The 24,837-nt window shown below is 44.8% G+C and overlaps 1 protein-coding gene across 3 annotated transcripts in view; it reads left to right on the forward strand.

The window, feature by feature from the left end:
* The window catches only part of slco2b1 (solute carrier organic anion transporter family, member 2B1), a 97,216-nt gene that overhangs the window by 31,664 nt on the left and 40,715 nt on the right, over nt 1-24,837 (forward strand). For 2 of the 3 annotated variants that reach the window (XM_043692506.2, XM_043692507.2), the window contains exons 2-6: nt 15,964-16,077; nt 18,612-18,749; nt 19,656-19,818; nt 21,375-21,596; nt 24,634-24,732. In XM_043692506.2, coding sequence (XP_043548441.1) covers nt 15,982-16,077; nt 18,612-18,749; nt 19,656-19,818; nt 21,375-21,596; nt 24,634-24,732 — 718 coding nt within the window. In that variant the 5' untranslated portion in view covers nt 15,964-15,981. Of the gene's footprint in view, nt 1-1,154; nt 1,218-15,963; nt 16,078-18,611; nt 18,750-19,655; nt 19,819-21,374; nt 21,597-24,633; nt 24,733-24,837 lie in introns of all 3 variants that reach the window. The other variant, XM_087988439.1, reaches the window with a different exon arrangement.

Below are 24,837 nucleotides of genomic sequence, written 5' to 3' on the forward strand. Positions count from 1 at the left end.
TGAAGAGCTGAGTATGTTGGTGACTCCGAATGGCCTCTGCTTTAAAATAACCTTTTGCACTGCATCCCAATGACTTCAAACTAAAACAAATGTGAACCTCTGAACTTGTCTGGATGTTGAAATTATTACTTGGCATGAGTGACATGCCTTTATTTGGGTTTAAAATTGTCGCTTAATTGTTTGTCTAAAAAGATTGAAATTATTTACTGTCTGTAGCATTCAGGCTGATTTATCAATCTCACTTCTGCATTCTTTACAATATTGGCCCCAGTCCTTTGCTGAGTGTAAGTCAACAACATAAGATTAACCATATGTCTCCACTTAGACATGTATAAAGAACATGGTCAAAGCAGTTAAGACTCATGCTTGGAATATTACACCGCATTTACAAAATATAAGTGTGCCAGTCCATCCAAGCCAGTGTTTATACCTGCTCTGTTGTATCTTCTGGTTACCACCCACTGGTGGCTTTTGGCTGTAGGTCAAGTCTAGAGGGCTATGGCAAAGTATGAGGATAGAGAGATCAATTACTAGGAGACAAAGGTTCAAGGTGCAGGGGAGTGAGTTTAAAAGGAATGTGCGAGGCGAGTTTGTCACACAAAGGGTGGTGAGAGCCTAGGAAATGCTAGCAGAGGGGGTGGTGGAAGCTGACACAATTGCAGCATTTGAGAAGCACCTGGATGAGTACATCTATAGGAAATGAATAGAGGGATACAGATCCTATAAGTGAAGACAACTTTAATATAGAAGGGCAAAACGTGTCGGTGCAGGCATGGAGGGCCTCAGGCCTCTTCCTGTGCTGTATTGTTCTTCCTTCTTTGTATGTAATTATCAGCGGTAGAGGATAGCCCACTATCAAGGCTTCAGAGAAAAAAGGCACTTGTCTTACATAAGAAGGTGTTGTTTATTGCACATTAGCAATAAATACAGCTGAGATTAACTGATTAGGTGTAATTACAACTATCAGCAGCGAGGCATTTCATACCAATTTGCAACAGGACCTTGTACAAGACTGAAATGAAAAAAAAAATTGCTGGAGAAATTCTGCAGGTCTGGCAGCATCTGTGGAGAGAGAAACAGAGTTAATGTTTTGAGCCCAATCCTGAAGAGGGGTCACTAGATCCGAAATGTTTACTCTGTTTCTTTCTCCACAGAAGCTGCCAGACCTGCTGAGTTTTACTAGCAATTTCTGCTTTTTGTTCAGATTTCCAGCATCTGTAAGTTATTTGTTTATTTTATTCCTTGTGCCAGACTAACATCTGATTGTGTGATATCAGGTTGCGTGAAACTGTTACAAATTTGATATTAATGCTGTCAGAGCCATTAGCTTATACCACACACAAAATCCTTCTTCCCCAACCCAAATTGTCTTAATTTAGCTCAGCAATGAGCACTTCTAAACTTGTCTCCATCCTGAGTTTATCTAGATTCCCCTTAGATGCAAATCAATTTGTTTTTAGCTCAAACACACCCTGTGGTAGCTAGTTCCATTTTTTAAATCAGTTCTTGAGTGCAGACATGGAATTTATTGCTGCCTATTGTTACAGACAGATCGAGTTTTAGAATAAATCTCTCTGCCTGTTCTCATCGCCTGTCTGTAAGCAGACTATAGATTTAATTTTTCCCCTTTTTGAAAGCAGTGGGAGTGTATTTCCCCCACTCCGCCTGTCTGCGGACTCTGACGTTGTAAGGTACTTCACTACACCTGTTGTAATGTTACCCCTGCTTGTGGTTTAATCTCAAACGCTCTTTGATATGGGAGAGTACAAACATAGAACATAGAACATTACAGCGCAGTACAGGTCCTTCAGCCCTTGATGTTGCATCGACCTGTGGAACCAATCTGAAGCCCATTTAACCTACACTATTCCATTTTCATCCATATGTTTACCCAATGACTATTTAAATGCCCTTAAAGTTGGCAAGTCTACCACTGTTGCAGGCAGGGCATTCCATGTCCTTACTACTCTCTGAATAAAGAAGCTACTTCTGACATCTAACCTATATCTATCAATTTAAAGCTATGTCCCCTCGTGCTAGCCATCACCATCCAAGGAAAAATGCTCTCACTGTCCACTCTATCTACCCCTCTGATTATCTTGCATGTCTCAATTAAGTCACCTCTCAACCTTCTTCTCTTTCACAAAAACAGCCTCAAGTCCGTCAGCCTTTCCTCATAATACCTTCGCTCCGTACCAGACAACATCCTAGTAAATCTCCTCTGAATCCTTTCCAATGCTTCCACGCGCTTTTTTTTCAAAGTTCCAAAACGATGCAACAGCATGTAAAACAGTATTGGTGCTCCTGGAATTCGAGGAAATCACCTCCAACACCTAAAATACCTCAAAAACGGAGCAGCTGTTACAGCCAGAAATTTTTCCATCCTCCATCTTGTGGACAGCGAAGAAGGTTACCTCAGATTACAACAGAATCATGACTAGATGGGCCAATGGGCTGAGAAGTGGCAGATGGAGTTTACTTCACATAAACGTGAGGTGCTGCATTTTGGGAAAGGCATATCTTAGCAAGACTTATACACTTAATGGTAAGGTCCTAGGGAGTGTTGCTGAACAAAGAGACCTTGGAGTGCAGGCTCCTTGAAAGTGGAGTCGCAGGTAGATAGGATAGTGAAGAAGGCATTTGGAATGCTTTCCTTTATTGGTCATAGTATTGAGTACAGGAGTTGGGAGGTCATGTTGTAACTGTACAGGACATTGGTTAGGCCACTGTTGGAATATTGCGTGAAATTCTGGTCTCCTTCCTATCGGAAAGATGTTGTGAAACTTGAAAGGGTTCAAAAAGGATTTACAAGAATGTTGCCAAGATTGGAGGATTTGAGCTATAGGGAGAGGCTGAACAGGCTGGGGCTGTTTTCCCTGGAGCGTCGGAGGCTGAGGGGTGACCTTATTGAGGTGTACAAAATTATGAGGGGCATGGATAGGGTAAATAGGCAAAATCTTTTCCCTGGTGTCGGGGAGTCAAGAACTAGAGGGCATAGGTTTAGGGTGAGAGGGGAAAGATATAAAAGAGACCTAAGGGGCAACTTTTTCATGCAGAGGGTGGTACGGGTATGGAATGAGCTGCCAGAGGAGGCTGGTACAATTGCAACCTTTAAGAGGCATTTGGATGGGTATATGAATAGGAAGGGTTTGGAGGGATATGGGCCGGGTGCTGGTAGGTGGGACTAGATTGGGTTGGGATATCTGGACGGAAGGGTCTGTTTCCATGTTGTACATCTCTATGACTATGACACTACTTCCTATAATGCGGTGACCAGAACTTTACACAGTACTCCAAGTGCGGACACACCAGAGTTTTGTACAGCTGCAACATGACCTCGTGGCTCCAAACTTCAATCCCTCTACCAATAAAGGCGAACACACCGTATGCCTTCATAACAATCCTATCAACCTGGGTGGCAAGTTTCAGGGATTTACATACATGGACACCAAGATCTCTCTGCTCATCTACACTACCAATAATCTTACCAGTAACCCAGTACACTGTATTCATGTTGCTTCTTTGAAAGTGAATCACCTCAAATCTTTCCGAATTAAACTCCATTTGCCACCTCTCAGCCCAGCTCTGCAGCTTATCTATGTCCCTCTGTAACCTGCAACATCCTTCAGCACTGATCACAACTCCATAAACCTTCGTGTCATCTCAAATTTACTAATCCACCCTTCAATGCCTTCATCTCGGCCATTTATAAAAATGACAAACAGCAATGGACCCAAAACAGATCCTTGCGGTACACCACTGGTAACTGAACTCCAGGATGAACATTTCCCATCAACCACCACCCTCTGTCTTCTTTCAACCAATTTCTGATCCAAAACGCTAAATCACCTCAATCCCATTGCTCCATACTTTGTGCAATAGCCTACCGAGGGGAACTGTAACAAACGCCTTACTAAAATTCACATACACCACATCAACCGCTTTACCTTCATTCATTGGTCATTATCTCAAAGAACTCAATAAGGTTTGTGAGGCACGACGTACCCTTCACAAAACTGTGTTGACTATCCCTAATCAATTTATTCCTCTTTAGACGATTATAAATCGTATCCCTTATAACCTTTTCCAACACTTTACCCACAACTGAAGTAAGGCTTGCTAGTCTATAATTACCAGGGTTGTATCTAGTCCCCGTCTTGAATAAGGGGACAACATTTGCTATCCTCCCATCTACTGGCACTATTCCTGTCATCAATCTCGACATAAAGGTGAAAGCCAAAGGTTCTGGATTGATGAGGGCTGAGCGGTGGATGTGAACTTCATTAAGGGGTTCGACAAGGTTCTCCGTGGGAGACTGGTGACCAAGGTTAGATCTCCTGGAATACGGGCGAACTAGCCATTTGGATACAGAACTGGCTCGAAGGACGAAGAGGGTAGTGCGTGTATGGAATGAGCTGCCAGAGGAAGTGGTGGAGGCTGTTACAATTTTAACATTTAAAAGGTATTTGGATGGATTTATGAATAGGAGGGTTTAGAGGGATAAGGACCAAGTGCTGGCAAATGGGATTAGATTAGAGTGGTGGTAAAGGGTTGTTTTTTCAGACTGGAGGCCTGTGACCAGTGGAGTGCCATAAGGATTGATGTTGGGTCCAATACTTTTCATCATTTATATACACAATTTGGATATGAACAGAGGAGGGAAAGTTAGTAAGTTTGCAGATGACATCCAAATTGGAGGTGGAGTGGATAGAGGGTTACCTCAGTTTACAACAGGATCTGGACCAGATGGGCCAATGGGCTGAGGAGTGACAGATGAAGTTTAATTTAGATAAATGCGAGGGTTTTGGGAAAGCAAATCTTAGCAGGACTTATACACTTAATGGTAAGGTCCTTGCGAGTGCTGCTGAACAAAGAGATCTTGGAGTGCAGGTTCATAGCTCTTTGAAAGTAGAGTCGCAGGTAGATAGGATAGCGAAGAAGGTATCTGGTACGCTTTGCTTTATTGGTCAGTGCATTGAGTACAGGAGTTGGGAGGTCATGTTGTGGCTGTACAGGACATTGGTTAGGCCACTTTGGAATATTGTGCGCAATTCTGATGTCATTCCTATTAGAAGGATGTTATGAAACTTGAAAGGATTCAGAAAAGATTTACAAGGATGTTGCCAAGGTTGGGGGATTTGAGCCAGAGGAAGAGGCTGAATTGGCTGGGGCTATTTTCCATGGAGCATCGAAGGCTGAGGGGTGACCTCATAGAGGTTTATAAAATCATGAGGGGCATGAATAGGGTAAATAGACAAGGCCTTTTCCCTATGGTGGGGGAGTCCAGAACTAGAGGGCATATGTTTAGGGTGAGAGGGGAAAGATATAAAAGAGGCCTAAGGGGCAACTATTTCACACAGAGGGTGGTGCGTGTATGGAATGAGCTGCCAGAGGAAGCGGTGGAGGCTGTTACAATTGTGACATTTAAAAGGCATTTGGATGGGTATGTGAATAGGAAGGGTTTGGAGGGATATGGGCCAGTAGCTATTCCTTGAATAAGCCCCATATTTCAATTGTGCCCATCCCCTGCAGTTTCCTTTCCCATCCTATGCATCCTAAATTTTGCCTAAATGCATCATAATTGCCTTTCCCCCAGCAATAACTCTTGCCCTACTTTATATAACTATTCCTTTCCATCGCTAAAGTAAACATAAATGAATTATGGTCACTATCACCAAAGTGCTCACCTACCTCCAAATCTAACACCTGGCCGGGTTCATCACCCAGTACCAACTCTAATGTGGCCTCGCCCCTTGTTGGCTTGTCTACATATTTTGTCAGGAAACCCTCCTGCACACATTGGACAAAAACTGACCCATCTAACGTAATCAAACTATAGTATTTCCAGTCAATATTTGGAAAGTTAAAGATCCTTACAACAACTACCCTGTTACTCTTACTCCTATCTAGAATTATCTTTGTTATCTTTTCCTCTACATCTCTGGAACTATTCGGAGGGCTATAGGAACTCCCAAAAGGCTGAAGTCTCAAATTTCTAATCTGAGCCCACCCTACCTCAGTCGACGAGTCCTCGAAAGTCCTTTCTGCCACTGTAATACTGTTCTTGACTAACAATGCCACACCTCCTCATTTTTTACCATCTTCTCCATTCTTCCTGAAACATCTAAATCCTGTAACAGCCATTGCTGTCCCTATTCTATCCATGTCTCCGAAATGGCCACACCATCGAAGTCCCAGGTACCAACCCATGCTGCAAGTTCATCCACCTTATTCCGGATGCTCCTGGCATTGAAGGAGACACACTTCAAAACACCTTCCTGCTTGCCGGTGAACTCTTGCAACCTTGAAACCTCATTTCTGAACTCACTACTCTCAACCTCCTCGAGCCTGGAAGTACAATTTAGGTTCCCATCTCCCTGCTGAATTAATTTAAATCCTCCCGAAGAGCATTAGCAAATATCCCCCTCCCCCCCCGGATATTGGTACCCCTGTGGTTCAGGTGTAGACTCTCCTATTTGTAGAGGTCCCACCTATCCCAGAATAAGCCCCAATTATCCAGGTATCCAAAACCCTCCCAAACGTACTCACAAACTTCCAAGAAAGGAGAGACTGAAACAAAAAGGGCAGAGAGGTTATTCAGTTAGTAATGACTCAAATCCAACATGACTGGGGAAATGCCACTTTATCAGTGCGCTTGCCTTTAAAATAGACTCCAGATCACTGGAGTTCAGTACAACCAGTTCACTCATGATCTGATTGAGTAGTGGAGCAGATTCATTGGGCTGAATGGCCTATTTCAGTTCCCATGTCTTACGGTCTTGTATGTATTTTAATCCATTCGCGACACTATTGTGAAGGGATTTGTTTGCTGTTCATAATGTTACTATAGCAATACTAATCTACTCAGCAGGGTGGAGTTAAGGAAAGTTTACAATGTAATAATTGCATTGAAATTGACCTTAGAGCAATGAGCTTTACTCTGTATCTAACCCTGTGCTGCCCCTGTCCTGGGAATGTTTGATGGGGACAGTGTAGAGGTAGCTTTACTCTGTAACTATCCCTGTACTATCCCTGTCCAGGGAATGTTTGATGGGGTGAAAGTATAGAGGGAGCTTTATTCTGTATCTAACCCTGTACAGTTCCTGTCCTGGGAGTGTTTGATGGGGTGTTGGGGGGGGGTGGTATAGAGGGAGTTTTATTCTGTAACTAACCCTGTACTGTCCCTGTCCTGGGAGTATTTGATGGGGGGGACGTATAGAGGGAGCTTTAATCTGTAACTAATCCTGTACTGCCCCTGTCTGGGAGAGTTTGATAGGGGGGAAAGTATAGAGAAAACTTTATTCTGTATCTAACCCTATGCTGTCCATGTCCTGGGAGTACATAGAAAATAGAACATAGAACAATACAGCACAGAACAGGTCCTTCGGCCCACGATTTTGTGCCGTACATTTGTCCTAGCTTAAGCACCCATCCATGTACCTATCCAATTGCCGCTTAAAGGTCACCAAAGATTCTGACTCTACCACTCCCACAGGCAGCGCATTCTATGCCCCCACCACTCTCTGGGTAAAGAACCCACCCCTGACATCTCCCCTATACCTTCCACCCTTCACCTTAAATTTATGTCCCCTTGTAACACTCTGTTGCACCTGGGGAAAAAGTTTCTGACTGTCTACTCTATCTATTCCTCTGATCATCTTATAAACCTCTATCAAGTCACCCCTCATCCTTCACCGTTCCAACGAGAAAAGGCTTAGCACTCTCAACCTATCCTCGTACGACCTATTCTCCATTCCAGGCAACATCCTGGTAAATCTTCTCTGCACCCTCTCCAAAGCTTCCACATCTTTCCTAAAGTGAGGCGACCAGAACTGCACACAGTACTCCAAATTTGGCCTAACCAAAGTCCTGTACAGTTGCAACATCACTTCACGACTCTTGATTTCAATCCCTCTGCTAATGAACGCTAATACACCATAGGCCTTCTTACAAGCTCTATCCACCTGAGTGGCAACTTTCAAAGATCTATGAACATAGACCCCAAGATCCCTCTGTTCCTCCACCTCACTAAGAACCCTACCGTTAACCCTGTATTCCGCATTCTTATTTGTGTTTCCAAAATGGACAACCTCACACTTGGCAGGGTTGAACTCCATCTGCCACTCCTCAGCCCAGCTCTGCATCATATCTAAGTCTCTTTGGAGCCGATAACAGCCCTCCTCACTATCCACAACTCCACCAATCTTCGTATCATCTGCAAATTTACTGACCCACCCTTCGACTCCCTCAACCAAGTCATTAATAAAAATTAATAAAAATTACAAACAGAGTATTTGATGGGGACAGTGTAGAGGGAGGATTGAGTTGATGAGGCCTTCAGAGTTAAAGTTGGTGTAATTGGAAAAGACCGTAAGACATTAGAGCAGAAGTAGGCCATTCAGCACATCAATTCTGCTCCACCAGTTAATGAGATCATGGCTTTTATCCATAATCCTTGGTTTCTTTCCTGATTAAAAATATGTCTGTCTCAGCAATGAATATTCTTAATGACCCAGCCTCGACAGCCCTTTGTAGTAAGGAATTCCACAGATTGACTATCGTCTGAGAGAAGAAATTCCTCTCCAAGTCTGTCTGAAATATGTTGTCCCTTATTCTAAGATTATGCTCTCTGGTCTTGGACTCTTCCACAATGGGAAACAAACCATTGCAGACACTAAGCATGTTGTAGGTATCAATAACATTTCTCAACCATCTATATTCCAATAAGAGTTGAAGAGTGTGGTGCTGGAAAAACACAGTCAGTCAGGCAGCATCCGAGGAACAGAAGAGTTGATGTTTCGAGCAAATGCTCTTAATCAGGAATGAAGACGTGGCCCAAGGGGGCCGTTTCCCCTCCCCCCACCTTATCCTAGATCCAACCCTCCAACCCGGCACCGCCCTCTTGAACTGTCCTACCTGTCCATCTTCCATTCCACCTATCCACTCCACTCTCCTCTCCGACATATCACCATCACCTCTACCTTCATCCACCTATCGCGCTTCCAGCTACCTTTCCCCCAGCCCTATCCCCTCCCATTAATCTCTCAGCCCCCTTGGCCCTCTCCCCCAATTCCTGATGAAGAGCTTATGCTCGAAACGTCAATTCTCCTGCTCCTCAGATACTGCCTTGCCGGCTGTGCTTTTGCAGCAGCACACTCTTTGACTCTGATCTCCAGCATCAGCAGTCCTCACTTTCTCCCATATTCCAATATGTACAAGCCCAATCTACTCAACCTCTCCCCCACAAGACAGTCCCTTCATCCCCAGGATCAGCAGAGTGAACCTTTTTTGGACTGTCTCCAATACCACTATATCTTTCCTTAGATAAGGGACCCAAAACTGTTCACCGTATTCCTGCTGTGGTCTGACTGGTGCTTTGTGTAGTTTTAACAAAGCCTTCCTGCCTTTTATACTCCATTCCCTTTGACCGTTCTGTTTTCTTTCCCTATCACCCTTGGAGCTTGAATGCTACCCTTTTGCGATTTATGAGGTAAAAACAATGACTGCAGATGCTGGAAACCAGATTCTGGATCAGTGGTGCTGGAAGAGCACAGCAATTCAGGCAGCATCCGACGAGCACCAAAATCGACATTTCGGGCAAAAGCCCTTCATCAGGAATAAAGGCAGAGAGCCTGAAGTGTGCAGAGATAAGCTAGAGGAGGGTGGGGGTGGGGAGAAAGTAGCATAGAGTACAAAAGGTGAGTGGGGGAGGAGATGAAGGTGGTAGGTCAGGGAGGAGAGGGTGGAGTGGATAGGTGGAAAAGGAACTAGGCAGGTCGGACAAGTCCGGACAGGTCAAGGGGACAGTGCGGGCTGGAAGTTTGAAACTAGGATGAGGTGGGGGAAGGGGAAGCTGTTGAAGTCCACATTGATGCCCTGGGGTTGAAGTGTTCCAAGGCGGAAGATGAGGCGTTCTTCCTCCAGGCATCTGGTGGTGAGGGAGCGGTGGTGAAGGAGGCCCAGGACCTCCATGTCCTCGGCAGAGTGGTAGGGGGAGTTGAAATGTTGGGCCACAGGGCGGTTTGGTTGATTGGTGCGGGTGTCTCGGAGATGTTCACTAAAGCGCTCTGCTAGGAGGCGCCCAGTCTCCCCAATGTAGAGGAGACTGCATCGGGAGCAACGGATACAATAAATGATATTGATGGATGTGCAGGTAAAACTTTGATGGATGTGGAAGGCTCCTTTAGGGCCTTGGATAGAGGTGAGGGAGGAGGTGTGGGCACAGGTTTTACAGTTCCTGCGGTGGCAGGGGAAAGTGCCAGGATGGGAGGGTGGGTCGTAGGGTGGCGTGGACCTGACCAGGTAGTCACGGAGGGAACGGTCTTTGCGGAAGGGGGAAAGGGGTGGGGAGGGAAATATATCCCTGGTGGTGGGGTCTTTTTGGAGGTGGCGGAAATGTCGGCGGATGATTTGGTTTATGCGAAGGTTGGTAGGGTGGAAGGTGAGCACCAGGGGCGTTCCGTCCTTGTTACGGTTGGAGGGGTGAGGTCTGAGGGCAGAGGTGCAGGATGTGGATGAGATGCGTTGGAGGGCATCTTTAACCACATGGGAAGGGAAATTGCGGTCTCTAAAGAAGGAGGCCATCAGGTGTGTTCTATGGTGGAACTGGTCCTCCTGGGAGCAGATACGGCGGAGGCGGAGGAATTGGGAATGCGGGATGGCATTTTTGCAAGAGATAGGGTGGGAAGAGGTGTAATCCAGGTAGCTGTGGGAGTTGGTGGGTTTGTAAAAAATGTCAGTGTCAAGTCGGTCGTCACTAATGGAGATGGAGAGGTCCAGGAAGGGGAGGGAGGTGTAAGAGATGGTCCAGGTAAATTTAAGGTCAGGGTGGAATGTGTTGGTGAAGTTGATGAATTGCTCAACCTCCTCGCGGGAGCACGAGGTGGCACCAATGCAGTCATCAATGTAGCGGAGGAAGAGCTGGGGAGTGGTGCCGGTGTAATTACGGAAGATCAACTGCTCTACGTAGCCAACAATGAGACAGGCATAGCTGGGGCCCATACGTGTGCCCATGGCTACCCCTTTGGTCTGGAGGAAGTGGGAGGATTCAAAGGAGAAATTGTTAAGGGTGAGGACCAGTTCGGCCAAACGAATGAGAGTGTCGGTGGAAGGGTACTGTTGGGGACGTCTGGAGAGGAAAAAACGGAGGGCTTGGAGGCCCTAGTCATGGCGGATGGAGGTGTAGAGGGATTGGATATCCATGGTGAAGATGAGGCGTTGGGGACCGGGGAAACGGAAGTCTTGGAGGAGGTGGAGGGCGTGGGTGGTATCTACCCTGCCCAAATGCATCATGATTTTGAAAACCTACTGGAATTCTTCAATGATGTAACAAGGAGAGTTGATCGGGTGAGCCAGTGGATGTCCTTTATCTAGACTTACAGAAGGCTTATGACAAAATCCCACATAAGAGATTAAAATGTAAAATTAAAGTGCATGAAATTGGAGGTAATATATTGAGATGGATAGAAAGCTGGTGGGTAGGCAGGAAGCAGAGGAGGAATAAAATAACCCTTTTATGAATGATAGGCAGTGACTAATGGGGTACGAGGACTCCAGCTAGTCACAATATGTATTAATGATTTGGATGAAGGAACTAAATGTGAAATCTCCAAATTCACAGATGACACAAAGCTGGTGAAGAGAATGCAGAGATGTTGCAATGTGATTTGGACAGGCTGAGTGAGTGAGCAAATTAATGGCAGATGCAGTATAATGTGGATAAATGTGAAGTTAACCACCTGGTTTACAAAAATAGGCCGGCAAGTAATTACTCGAATGGCTGTAAGTTGAGAGAGGGGAATGTTCAATGAGACCTGGGTGTCCTTGTGCACCAATCACCGAAAGTAAGCAATGCAGGGGCAGCAGGTAGTGAGGAAGGCAAATGGGATATGATGGTCTTCATAACGAGAAGATTCGAGTACAGGAATGGGGATGTCTTGCTGCAATTGTACAGGACAATGATGAGTCCACACCTGGAATACTGAGTTCAGTTTTGGTCTTCTTGTCTGATGAAAGATATTCTTGCTATGGAGGGAGTGCAGCAAAGGTGATTCCTGGACTGGAAGGATTGATTTATGAGGAGAGATTGAGTCGGTTAGGACTGTATTCACCGGAGTTTAGAAGAATGAGGGAAAACCTCATAGAAACCCATAAAATTCTAACAGGATTAAACAGGTTAGAGTGACAGGGAAGAATGTTCCCAATGGTGGGGGGATCCAGAATCAGGGATCATAGATTAAGGGTAAACCTTTTCGGAGTGAGATGAGAGAAAATTCCTTCACCCAGAGAGAGGTGAGCCTGTGGAATTCAGTACTACAGAAAGTGGCTGAGGCCAAGAAATATCATTCTTATGGTTAAAGGGATTAAGGGATTTGTTGGAGTGGGGGGAAATGGATCAGGATATTCAGCTCAATTATCAACCATGATCACATTGAACGGTTAAGTAGGCTTAAGGGGCCGAATGGCCTATTTCTGCTCCTGTCTTCTGTGTTTCTTTGTTAATATTTAAACCAGGTCTCCTCAGCTTTCTCTTCTGTGTAGAAAACTGTCCCAACTACTACCTCTTTGTCTGAAGTTACAGAAGATGACTCCAATGTGTCACTTTCTGGGAATTACTGAGGTGACGCTAGGCAATTAATGGGGCAGGCATTCAGTTTGTGACGCACAAAGCCTCTGATTTAACTTGTTTGACAGGTTCAGGCCTGGGACAGCCAGGTTCCTCAGGCATTTACAAGAAAAGCAAGAGCAGTTTCAAGGAAAGCCAAGTGTCCTCACAGGGCTCCTCATAGACCAGGTGGGACACAAGCACAAGCGAAATTCCCAACGCTGACAGTGAAAATTCCACCGCTCCTGGGTTTCTCACCTGATAGCACATCTCCTCGACAACCCTTAGTCTTAACCAGTGATCTCCCTGAGCTGTACGTATGCATCCATGTATATCCATCCGAGGGTCTATACGTTGCAATCTGAATGCCAGTGCTGTATGGAGCATGGTCTTCTGATTTTGGAGGACTCTGGAGGTAAGAGTGCATCTCCTCTGCCCACAGTCCTGGCATTAAAGGGATGCATGTCTCTACTTACCCTCTCAAATCATTTAATTGTCTTAAAATGTTTGATTGGATCTCCTTTATACCCAAGGAATGCAATGCAAGTTGTTCTTATAATTCAACTGATTGTATTATTCTGATGTCCCTGCAATGCACTTTCCCTGAAGCTAAAACACACTTCTTGAGGTGTAGTGCCCAGAACTGATCATTGTACAGTGACGTAAGCTGAAAAACAACAATCCTTCATAGTCACAAGTTAATGAGCACCAAATTCATTCATTCATACAAAAGGATCATTATCCTTCTGATGATAAAATCTCTTACAACACTATGTTTTGATATAATGAAAGAGTGTGGTTATTAACCTGAAACTGATATCTGTAAACTTTTCCTGTGTAATTTTAACGAATGATCTTCTTTGTGAAGGAAAATGTTCCCAGATCCTGATTTCTTTTTTGTTTATCTTTTCATGGGGATGTGGGCACTGTTGGCAAGGCTAGCATTTATCCCCCTAATTGCCCCTTGAGTAATGTGGTTTACTGAGTTATTTCAGAGGGCAGTTAAGAGTCAATCATGCTGCTGGGGTTCCAGAGTCACATGTAGACCAGACCAGGTAAGAATGGCAGATTTCCGTTCGTGAAGGGGCATTGGTGACATTTCCTAAGGCAATTGATGATGGCTCACCGTGACTGAGATGAGCTTTCAACTCCAGATTTAAGGACTTTTGATGCAGGGAATCTATTTCTTCTGGTGGAGCATGTAACTTGAGAATGAGGACCAGGCAGTTAAGGGGGCTTTATCAGAAATCATGTCTTCACACAAAAGAGGGGTGTGAAAATCTGGACCATTCCTTGTCCCTGTCTCCAGAGAGCTCCAGACTGAGTGGGATGGGGTAAGAGGACTCAGTTGAAAATTGCAAAAACTGAGATTGATGGATTTGTGTTAAATAAGGCTATGTAGGGGTATGGAACCAGATATCCATGGGATTGAAATATCTGTTCGCTACAATCCTATTAGTTTGATTTGATATATTATTGTCACATGTACCTCGGGACAGTGATGAGTTTTGTTTTGCGTACAGCACGGGCAGGTCAGACCATACAAAGTTCATAAGGGCAGTAGACCAAAGTGAAGAATATAATATGGACTACAGAGAAGGTGCACAAAGAGAGAGATCAACGTTTAAATTTAAAAGTTGAGAGGTCCATTCAAAAGCCTAAAACAGTGAGGAAGAAGCTGTTCTTGAATCTGTTGGTGCGTGTGATTAAGAGTTTGTACCTTTTACCTGATGGAAGAGGTTGGAAGAGGTTATAACCGGGGTGGGAGGGGTCTTTGACCATGTTCGTTGTCTTCCCAAGGCAGCAGGAAGTATAAATGGAGTCAGTGGATGGAAGGTTGGTTTGTGTGATGGATTGGGCTGCGCTCACAGCTCTATGTAGTTTCTTACAGTCCTGGGCAGAGCAGTTGCCGTACCAAGCCAAGGTGCATCACATAGAAGAGGAGAGAGTGAGGACTGCAGATGCTGGAGATCAGAGCTGAAAATGTGTTGCTGGAAAAGCGCAGCAGGTCAGGCAGCATCCAGGGAACAGGAGAATCGACGTTTCGGGCATAAGCCCTTCTTCAGGAATGAGGAAAGTTTGTCCAGCAGGCTAAGATAAAAGGTAGGGAGGAGGGACTTGGGGGTGGGGTGTCGGAAATGTGATAGGTGGAAAGAGGTCAAGGTGAGGGTGATAGGTCAGACTGGGGTGGGGGCGGAGAGGTCAGGAAGAAGATTGCAGGTTAGGAAGGCGGTGCTGAATTCGATGGATTTGACTGAGACACCTCCCCCCTCACCTCCCTCCAAGACCCCAAAGGAAACTTCCATATCTGCCACAGATTCACCTGCACCTCCACACACATCATCTATTGCATCCTCTGCACCCGATGTGGCCTCCTCTATATTGGGGAGACAGGCCGGCTACTTGCGGAGCGTTTCAGAGAACACCTCTGGGACACCCGGACCAACCAACCCAACCACCCTGTGGCTCAACATTTCAACTCCCCCTCCCACTCCACCAAGGATATGCAGGTCTTTGGACTCCTCCATCGCCAGACCACAACAAAACGACGGTTGGAGGAAGAGCGCCTCATCTTCCGCCTGGGAACCCTCCAACCACAAGGGATGAACTCGGATTTCACCAGTTTCCTCATTTCCCCTCCCCCCACCTTGTCTCAGTCAAATCCATCGAATTCAGCACCGCCTTCCTAACCTGCAATCTTCTTCCTGACCTCTCCGCCCCCACCCCAGTCTGACCTATCACCCTCACCTTGACCTCTTTCCACCTATCACATTTCCGACACCCCTCCCCCAAGTCCCTCCTCCCTACCTTTTATCTTAGCCTGCTGGACAAACTTTCCTCATTCCTGAAGAAGGGCTTATGCCCGAAACGTCGATTCTCCTGTTCCCTGGATGCTGCCTGACCTGCTGCGCTTTTCCAGCAACACATTTTCAGCATCACATAGAATGCTTTCTATGTTGCATCTATAAAAATTGATAAAAATTGACATGCTGAATTTCCTTAGCCTCCTGAGGAAATGGAGGCATTTTTGTGCTTTGTTGACCGTAGCAGCTATGTAAGTGAGCCAGGACGGATTGAATGGTGAAAAAGGTTCAAACATCTAAATGTCTCCCTCTGCTCTGATTGCTTTTCCTCGATTATTAGACAAATGGACATATGTGTTGAACTTTGTCATATTACAGGACTGGGTTTGATTGAAATGTGTAACGTGCACACTATGGATCTAATTCTGAAGCCGTTGAAATAAGTTCTGCTTATAATGCATCTTTTACCATGGGTAAAGCTGGCTGGTGGTTGCAATCAAGTGACAGGAGCTCAAACACCCTAACCGAAAATTGTATGGCTTTCTCCCGGAACAGAGATACCTGACCTTGAAGATGGGGATAACTGGACCTCCGACAACTGCATCAAAGCCCAGTCACACTGAGGAACAGCCCAGAAGATGTGCCACTAACCCGTTTCACAGTATAAAGGTGAGTGTGGGAGTCGTAGGATATTATTCCTTCTTGCGTCTATACCTGCCTCCTACTTGAGCTTATTTAGAATTCTGCTTATATGCCAATCCTTACCAATTCCTATTCTCCCTCTGTGCTCACTGATCTACATTGGCTCCGGGCAAAGCCTCTGTCTCAGAAGTCTCATTTATTTTCAAATCCATTCCTTTTGTGTAAACTCCTTCTTCCCCAAACCCTCCAGGACCTCCTCAATCCTCCAATTCAAGCCTTTTTTGTTTGTCTTCAGCTGCCTTCACCACAAGCTCTGGAATTCCCATCCTAAACCTTTCTGTTTCCTCCCTCCCTCCTCCTTTAAGGCACCACTTTGTCCATTAATCCTAATGCAGCAAACTATATAAGGGCGGCACGGTGGCACAGTGGTTAGCACTGCTGCCTCACAGCATCAGAGACCCGGGTTCAATTCCTGCCTCAGGCGACTGACTGTGTGGAGTTTGCACGTTCTCCCCGTGTCTGCGTGGGTTTCCTCCGGGTGCTCCGGTTTCCTCCCACAGTCCAAAGACGTGCAGATTAGGTGAATTGGCCATGCTAAATTGCCCGTAGTGTTAGGTAAGGCCCGTAGTGTTAGGTAAGGGGTAAATGTAGGGGTATGGGTGGGTTACGCTTCGGCGGGTCGGTGTGGACTTGTTGGGCCGAAGGGCCTGTTTCCACGCTGTAATGTAATCTAATATTTGATTATCCTGACATAAAAGGTGCTATATAGATGCAAGTTTCCTCATACATTCATGGGATATGGGCATCGCTGACTAGATCAGCATTATTGCCCATCCCTAGTTGCCCAGAGTCAACCACATTGCAGTGGGTCTGAAGTTACTAATGGCAGATGTCCATTAGTGAACCAGGTAGATTTTTATGGCAATCTGACTAGATTTTTAATTCCAAATGTTTTATTGAATTCAAACTTAACCATCTGCTATGACCTGATTTGTACCCATGTCACACTAACCTGAGGTTCTAGATTGCTAGTCTAATGCCATTACCACTAGACTATCATCTCTCTGCTATGTGCTGGGCTAGAATTACAAAAGGTTGGCCATAAATGTGATCATCTAAATCATCAGCCCTGGTATTCTTACAATGAACTCCAGGTTACCCATTTGTGTTTCATGTTTGGTTTTTATGGTTTGTGAAAGTTGGGAAAGAGCTGCATTGAACAAATTAATGGATAAATCCCAAACTGGAGCATCAAAGCTCTTAGTGAGTTACATAATAGGGACTTATACACCGCCACTGTGTTCTGATGGGGTTCCAATGAGTACAATTAATAAACCGAATTATTCAGCGGACACTTAAGAAGAGAACTCTTTTTAAATTACCCTAATGAATTCTCCTTTGGGGTTTGGTTGGTTCAGTTCATTAGGTGGCTAAAATGTGGATGGGTATAACGCCAACAGTGTGAGGTCATGGTTGTGGTTGTGGTGATTCATGCAGGGTTGCCTCCTCACCCTTACCCCATGGGAGTGGTGCCCCTCAAGCTATGTATAACCACTTGTCTCTCTCTCTCTCTAATGATGTTACCTAGTATGGAGACAAAAGTCTGAAAGCAAATGTTCCAGCAAACCTACATCCTATAGGTAAAAACGTAAAAATGTAGCTCAGCACTGTCCCCATGACTTGTCCGGACTTGTCCTACCTGCCTATCTCCTTTTCCACCTATCCACTCCACCCTCTCCTCCCTGACCTATCACCTTCATCCCCTCCCCCACTCACCTATTGTACTCTATGCTACTTTCTCCCCATCCCCACCCTCCTCTAGCTTATCTCTCCACGCTTCAGGCTCTCTGCCTTTATTCCTGATGAAGGGCTTTTGCCCGAAACGTCGATTTCGAAGCTCCTTAGATGCTGCCTGAACTGCTGTGCTCTTCCAGCACCACTAATCCAGAATTCTACATCCAATAGGGTCTTATTTGTTTCAATCAAGTCCCCTCTTACTCTTCTAAACTCCAGTAGATACAAACCCAGATTCTCCTCCCATTCCTTATAAGACAACCATTCATAGAATTCCCTACAGTCTTGAAGCAGGCCATTCAGCCCATTGCATCCACACTGATCCTCCAAAAGCATCCCACCCAGACCCACTACCCCTTACCCTGTCCCTGTATTCTCCATGGCTAATCCACCTAGCCTGCACATCCTTGGACAGTACGGACAATTTACCAAGGTCAATCCACCTAGCCTGCACATCCTTGGACAGTACGGACAATTTACCAAGGCCAATCCTTTTGTGTAAACTCCTTCTTCCCCAAACCCTCCAGGACCTCCTCAATCCTCCTGAAAAATTGAACATTCCAGGGGTAATTGGTAATCCCAGAAGGGCTGATAACTCTGGAATGAGCATGGTGTGGTCAGAGGTCCTGAAGGTTGAAGTATGCCACAGGGAATGCCTTGAGGAGGGGAGTGGAGCCAGTTGGGGCCTGAGGGATTCTGGGAGAAAGAACCACATTTGGTACTGGATCTAATTTGCATTGAACCATCTGTTCTCTCTTCCTCCATAGTTTTTTGTGCTATGTCACGGACTGTTACAGCTCTCCCAACTCCTGGTCTCGGGGTATCTGAAAAGCATTGTCTCAACCATTGAGAAACGATTCGGACTTTCCAGCCAGACCTCAGGAATGTTGTCCTCTTTGAATGAGGTAAGTGTGCAACGTCAGAGAAATATTGGAGTGTAAGAGCTGGAGTTGGCCATTCTGCCCCTTGAGACTACTTTAACTGGATCATGAGTCCAGCTCAACACCACCTCTCATCCAATCCCCTTATTTTTAATTCCTAAGAAATATCCATTGAACCTTGAATAAACACAGTAACTAAAGAATCTATAGCCGCCTGAGTGAAGTAATTTCACTCCATCTCCTCTGAGACTATATTTCCTGATTCTGGGCAATTAGGGATGGACAGCATCACATAAAGAAACACACACCCCCTCCCCCCAACCATATCTTGAAAGTTACCATTGAATCAGCCAGGGGCTTTCTCATTCGTTCCAGGGATACCAGTGTCCCGACTAAGACACGCCTTAATACCCATCCTTAATTACCCCATCACAGATAGTGGGAAACTCCTTACAATGGAATGGTTTGCTTGGCCATCTCAGAGGGTGGTTAAGAGATAATCACGTTGCTGTGAGTCTGGAGTCATATGTAGGCCAGACTAGGTGAGGACAGCAGATTTCCCTCCCTGAAGGGCATTGGTGAGCCAGATGTGTTCTTCATACAATCAACAATGGTTGCAATTGGATAATTTCAGCATTTATTCCTCATCCCCAATTGCCCAGAGGGCAGTTAAGAATTAACCACATTGCTGTGGGTCTCGAGTCACATGTAGGCCAACCAGATAAGGATGGCAAATTTCCTTCCCTAAAGGACAGAAGTGATGGGATTGTACAACAAGAATAGTTTCATTACTATAAATGATCATTGTTGATGAGTCCAATGTTTTAATTCTAGATTTATAAATTAATTGAATTTTAAATCATCCAACTGCTTTGGTAGGTCTTGAACCCCTTTTCTCTTCATTATGAGGTCCTAATGTTGTCATTTCAGATTGGAAGCGCTGTGTTTATTGTGTTTGTCAGTTACTTTGGCAGTCGGGTTCATCGCCCCCGTCTGATTGGCTGCGGGGGTATCCTCGTTAGTGTTGCTGCATTCACTATGGCCTTGCCCCACTTCATCATGGGAAAATATACATACGATCGCACCACCACAAGTGAGTATTTCCCACCTTGAAACTGGTTTTATATGTCTAAGGAGTTCTTATGTCTAAACACTTAATGGGCAGTTTCTCCAGATTACTTTTCAACTAAAGGACTCCCTTGATGGAAGTTGATGGGAAAATATGATGCAAAATGTAAGGGTAGGCTTTTGAATTCAGATTTAAACATTCCTTCTGTCCACCATTTATGCTTAATTGCAGCAGTGTATACCATCTGTAGCAACTCACCAAGTCTCCTTAGACAGTAGCTTCCAACATCATCTTCATTGGTGGTCCTTCACAGACAAGGACAACTCTCTTCCACTGGGCAGTACAGTGGCTCAGTGGTTAGCACTGCTGCCTTGCAGCGCCAGGGAACTGGGTTCGATTCCAGCCTCAGGCGTCTGTCTGCGTGGAGTTTGTACATTCTCCCTGTGTCTGCAAGGGTTTCCTCCCACAGTCCAAAGACGTGCGGGTCAGGTGAATTGGCCATGCTAAATTGCTTGTTAGTGATAGGTGCATTGGTAGGGAGTAGGCAAATGGGTCTGGGTGGGCTACTCTTTGGAGGGTCGGTGTGGACTTGTTAGGCCGAAGGGCCTGTTTCCGCACTGTAGGGAATCTAATCACTGTCTCAGGGTGAGTCCATAGATGGCTGTACAGACCGATGTGGCTTCCACAGGTTCTGTTACATTTGGGGCAGAAGGTGGTCATGGCAGGGGGTGGGTGGGGCAGTGCATTCCTTTAGCTGTTTTCGCCTGGCTTCAGGTTTTTCCTGACAGCAGCAGCACCTTCCAATGCCATGAGCACCATCATCTAGAAGGACAAGGGCAGCAGATACATGGTCACAAACCACCCCCTGCAAGTTCCCCTCCAAGCCACTCACCATCCTGACTTGGAAATATGTCGCTGTTTCTTCAGTATTATTGGGTCAAGATCCTGCATCTCCCTCCCATTGAGGGTTTACCTACAGCAAGCGGACTGTAGCGGTTCAAGAGGCAACTCATCTCCCACCTTCTCAAGGGGCAACTAGGAACCGGAAATAAATGCTGGGTCAGCCAGCGACACCCACATCCAATGAGTGAATACACGCAATGACAAAATGCTATCTCCTTCAGACACACCTGGTTGCCTTGGCTTGTGTAAACCCATTGTGGTGAAAATATTTGTGCTGGTATGCATGCCAACATGACGATTGAGTCAGCAAGATAAGGAAATCGTAAGGAAAACTTCAGAAATCACTGCTTAGGCCTCATCTGGATTTTAATGTCAAATTCTTTAGAAAGGACTTAAGGCCTTGATAGGGTACAGTATAGATCTAGATTTTAGAGCTAAAGAGATCAAAGGCTATGAAGGAAAAGTGAGAACAGGGGACTGAGCTAGATGATCAGCTATGATCACATTGCTGCATAGAGGTGCAGGTTCTAAGGCCCAAAGGCCTACTCCTGCTGCTGATATTTTAATATGTCACAACATTCCTATGAACTGCCTAAAGATCTTTTGTTATATTAATAGAGGTATTTAAAACAAAGTCACTAATTTAATTCAAAATAACCTTTGTTTTATTTCCTCAGATAATGTTAATAACGTCTCTGATATCTGCCACTTGACGCCTCAGGACCAGAATTTAAACAGTGAGATTTGCAGTGTGCAGGAAAGCAGCGGTGGTTACGACATGCTATCGCTGCTAATAGTTGGGCAGTTACTGCTGGGAATCGGAGGTGTTCCCATTCAGCCGTTTGGGATATCGTATGTTGATGATTTTGCCAGCAATAGGAACTCACCTTTGTATCTCGGTAAGCTGAGTAAGCTTTCACTCTGAACATGTACCTGTGAACACCAGTGTCTACCGCTATCCGAAAGTGGAGCATTCCTATGAAACCTTTCGTAAGCCGAAATGGGGTAAAGCAAAGAAGCAATTACCATTAATTTAAATGGGAAAAGTTTCTGAGCGTTCCCAGACCCAAAACATAACCTACCAAATCATACCAAATAACAACCAAAACCTAAACTAACACTAACTTATAGTAAAAACAGGAATGATATGATAAATATATAGCCTATATAAAGTACAAATAATGTATGTACAGTGTAGTTTCACTCACCAGAGTCGGGAAGACAGCAAGCACACTGGAAGGCTGAGAGGTGATGGTGATGATGATGGTATGTTAGGCTGAGTTGTTGGAGGTTGGGGTGGTGGGATCTACAGGAGACTGGGGTGAAGGAGAGAGAGGAAGAGGGTCACCTGTGAATACTTCCCGGGAAGGCGTTTGGCAGAGCCGCTTGAGGTGCGCGCTCCCTCTATAACGGCTCGCTGCAAAACAAACACTGAACGATATTTTAGCTTTTCGCCTTTTCTCTTAAAAGCAAAAATCCTCTTCAGACTTTCAAATTTTGTGAGAAGATTTGTAGCTCGGGTGCTCGTTGCTGTGGTTCTGTTCGCCGAGCTGGGAATTTGTGTTGCAGATGTTTCGTCCCCTGTCTAGGTGACATCCTCAGTGCTTGGGAGCCTCCTGTGAAGCGCTTCTGTGATGTTTCCTCTGGCATTTTTTTAGTGGTTTGAATCTGCCACTTCCGGTTGACAACAGGAGGCCTGTTCTGGAGTACGAGTACACTCTGGTTACCCTGTTATATGGAGGATATTAAGATGGAGAGGGTTCAGAACAGATTTATCAAGATGTTGCTAAGAATGGAGAGCTTGAGCTATAAGGAGAGGCTGGATAGACTGGACTTTTTTCACTGGAGCATAGGAGGTTGAGAGGTGACCATTTAGAGGTTTATAAACTAATGGGGGGTTAGATAAGGTGAATGGCAGCTGTATTTTCCCTAGAATGTGGGATTTAAAGATTGGGGGCATCTTTTTAAGGTGAGAAGAGAAATATTTTAATAAGACATGAGGGGCAATTTTTTTACACAGAGAGTAGTTCGTATGTGGAATGAACTCCCAGACAAAGTGGTGGATGAAGGTACATTTACAACATTTAAAAGTCATTTAGACAAGCACATGAATAGGAAAGGTTTGGAGGGATGTGGGTCAAGTTCAGGCAGGTGGGACTAGTTTAGTTTGGGATTATAGCGGGCATGGACTGGTTGGACCAAAGTAGCGTGGTTTCCGCTGTAAGACTCTATGACTCTGTGTGAATCTTTGGAAGATCATATTTAAAAGATACAGGTCAGTCACTTTGAATTGTTCATGAAAAGTCAATGGCAGTTTGTTGACTGTTAATTTTAGGATTTTTAGCTTTGTTGAAACCCTTTACTCCTGTTTGATTTTGACAAACTTGCTAGCTAGTTGATTTCTAGCACTCAGAGTTAGTTAATTTCTTTCTTTACCTGAATTGCAAGGGTGTTTAATGGTCTCAGAGCTGTAGCCTTCAGAGCAGACTAGTCCACATGCTAGGATCTCAGACTACTGACCAGGTTTAAAGTTTGCTTTTTAACCCCGTGTACACTTGAAACGGAAAACATGATGCGTCTCTTATACATACGGCTGTCTTTTTATTTCATAATGCCAACAGTCTGAAATACTCACATGGATTATGGTTCAGTTTTGAGTACATTTATCCCTTTTTAAGTGCAGATGGGACTTAGCAGACTATGAGGACTTCAGTTACATAGAAAGGAAAAGCCAGGAGTTGCCCTTGGAGAAGGGAAGCTCCAGAGGAGACTTGATCAATATGTTCAAAGTTATGAGGGGTCTAGACAGATTAAATCTGGAGAAATCTTTCCCATTGGTGAAAGGATGGAGAACCAGAGGTCACACTTCTAAGATGATTGGCAAAAAGCAGTAACAGTGACATGCGAGAACATATCCTCACATAGTGAGTGGTTAGAGTTTGGAGCACACTACCTGAGAGTGGGGGAGATGCAGATTCAATCGAGGCTTTCAGGGGACAATTAAGCAATTATGTGGAGAGGGTAGAAAGTAGGGAGAAAATGCTTGTATTACGTTTCAGTACAACAAACAAGGGTAGGACTTATACAATTATTGGTGGGGATTTGGCTAGTGTTGTAGAACAGAGGGACCTAGGGGTGCAAGTACAAAATTCTTTAAATTTTGCATCATATATAGAAAGGGTAATTAAAAAGGGTTGCCTTTATTGCTCAGTCCTTTGAATATAGGGGTTGGGATATCATGTTGAGGTGGTACATGACATTGGTGAGGCCTCTTGTGGAATACTGTATCCAGTTCTGGCCTCCCTGTTATAGGAAAGATATTATTAAGCTGGAGAGGGTTCAGAAGAGATTTACCAGGATGTTGCCAGGTATGGAAGGTTTGAGTTATAAAGGCTGGAACATTTTTTACTGGAGCATAGGCAGTTGAGAGGTAATCTGATAGAAGTTTATAAAATAATGAGAGGTACGGATAGAGTTAATGGTGGTTGTCTCTTCCTTAGAATGGGGATTTCAAGACTAGGGGGGCAGTTTTTAAGGGTGAGAGGAGAGAGATTTTAAAAAGGCATAAGAGGCAAATTTTTTACAGAGGATGGTTCACATGTGGAATGAACCTCCTGAGGAAATAATGGATGCAGATACAGTTATAGTATTTAAAAGATATTTGGATAGATACATGAACAGGAAAGGTTTGAAGGAATATGGGCCAGGAGCAGACAGGTGGATTACTTTAGTTTGGGATTATGTTCAGCATGGACTAGTTGGGCCGAAGGGTCTGTTTCAATGCTGTATGACTCTATGACTTTACAACTTGTGCTTTCTCTCCACAGATGCTGCCAGATTTGCTGAGCTTTTCCAGCAATTTCTGTTTTGAGTCTGTGATCTTTTTGTTGAATGCTAAGGAATTTCACTCCCTGACTGCTCTCTTTCTTCCTATAGGAATTCTGTTTGCAGTTAGTGTCCTGGGACCAGCATTCGGCTTCGTTTTAGGGTCTGCTGTCCTCCGTCTCTACGTTGACATTGACAAACTGTCAGCTGGTGAGTGCATGAGACAGACTCTGGTGGGGACTCTACTCCCTGGAATCTAGAAAAATGAGAGGTGATCTAATTGAAACATACAGGATTCTTAAGGGGTTTGTGTTG

This window comes from Chiloscyllium plagiosum, unplaced genomic scaffold, assembly GCF_037043375.1.
Source record: "Chiloscyllium plagiosum isolate Xiang-an unplaced genomic scaffold, Cpla_swu_hap1 HiC_scaffold_6, whole genome shotgun sequence".
In the NCBI taxonomy this organism is placed as follows: Eukaryota; Metazoa; Chordata; class Chondrichthyes; order Orectolobiformes; family Hemiscylliidae; genus Chiloscyllium; species Chiloscyllium plagiosum.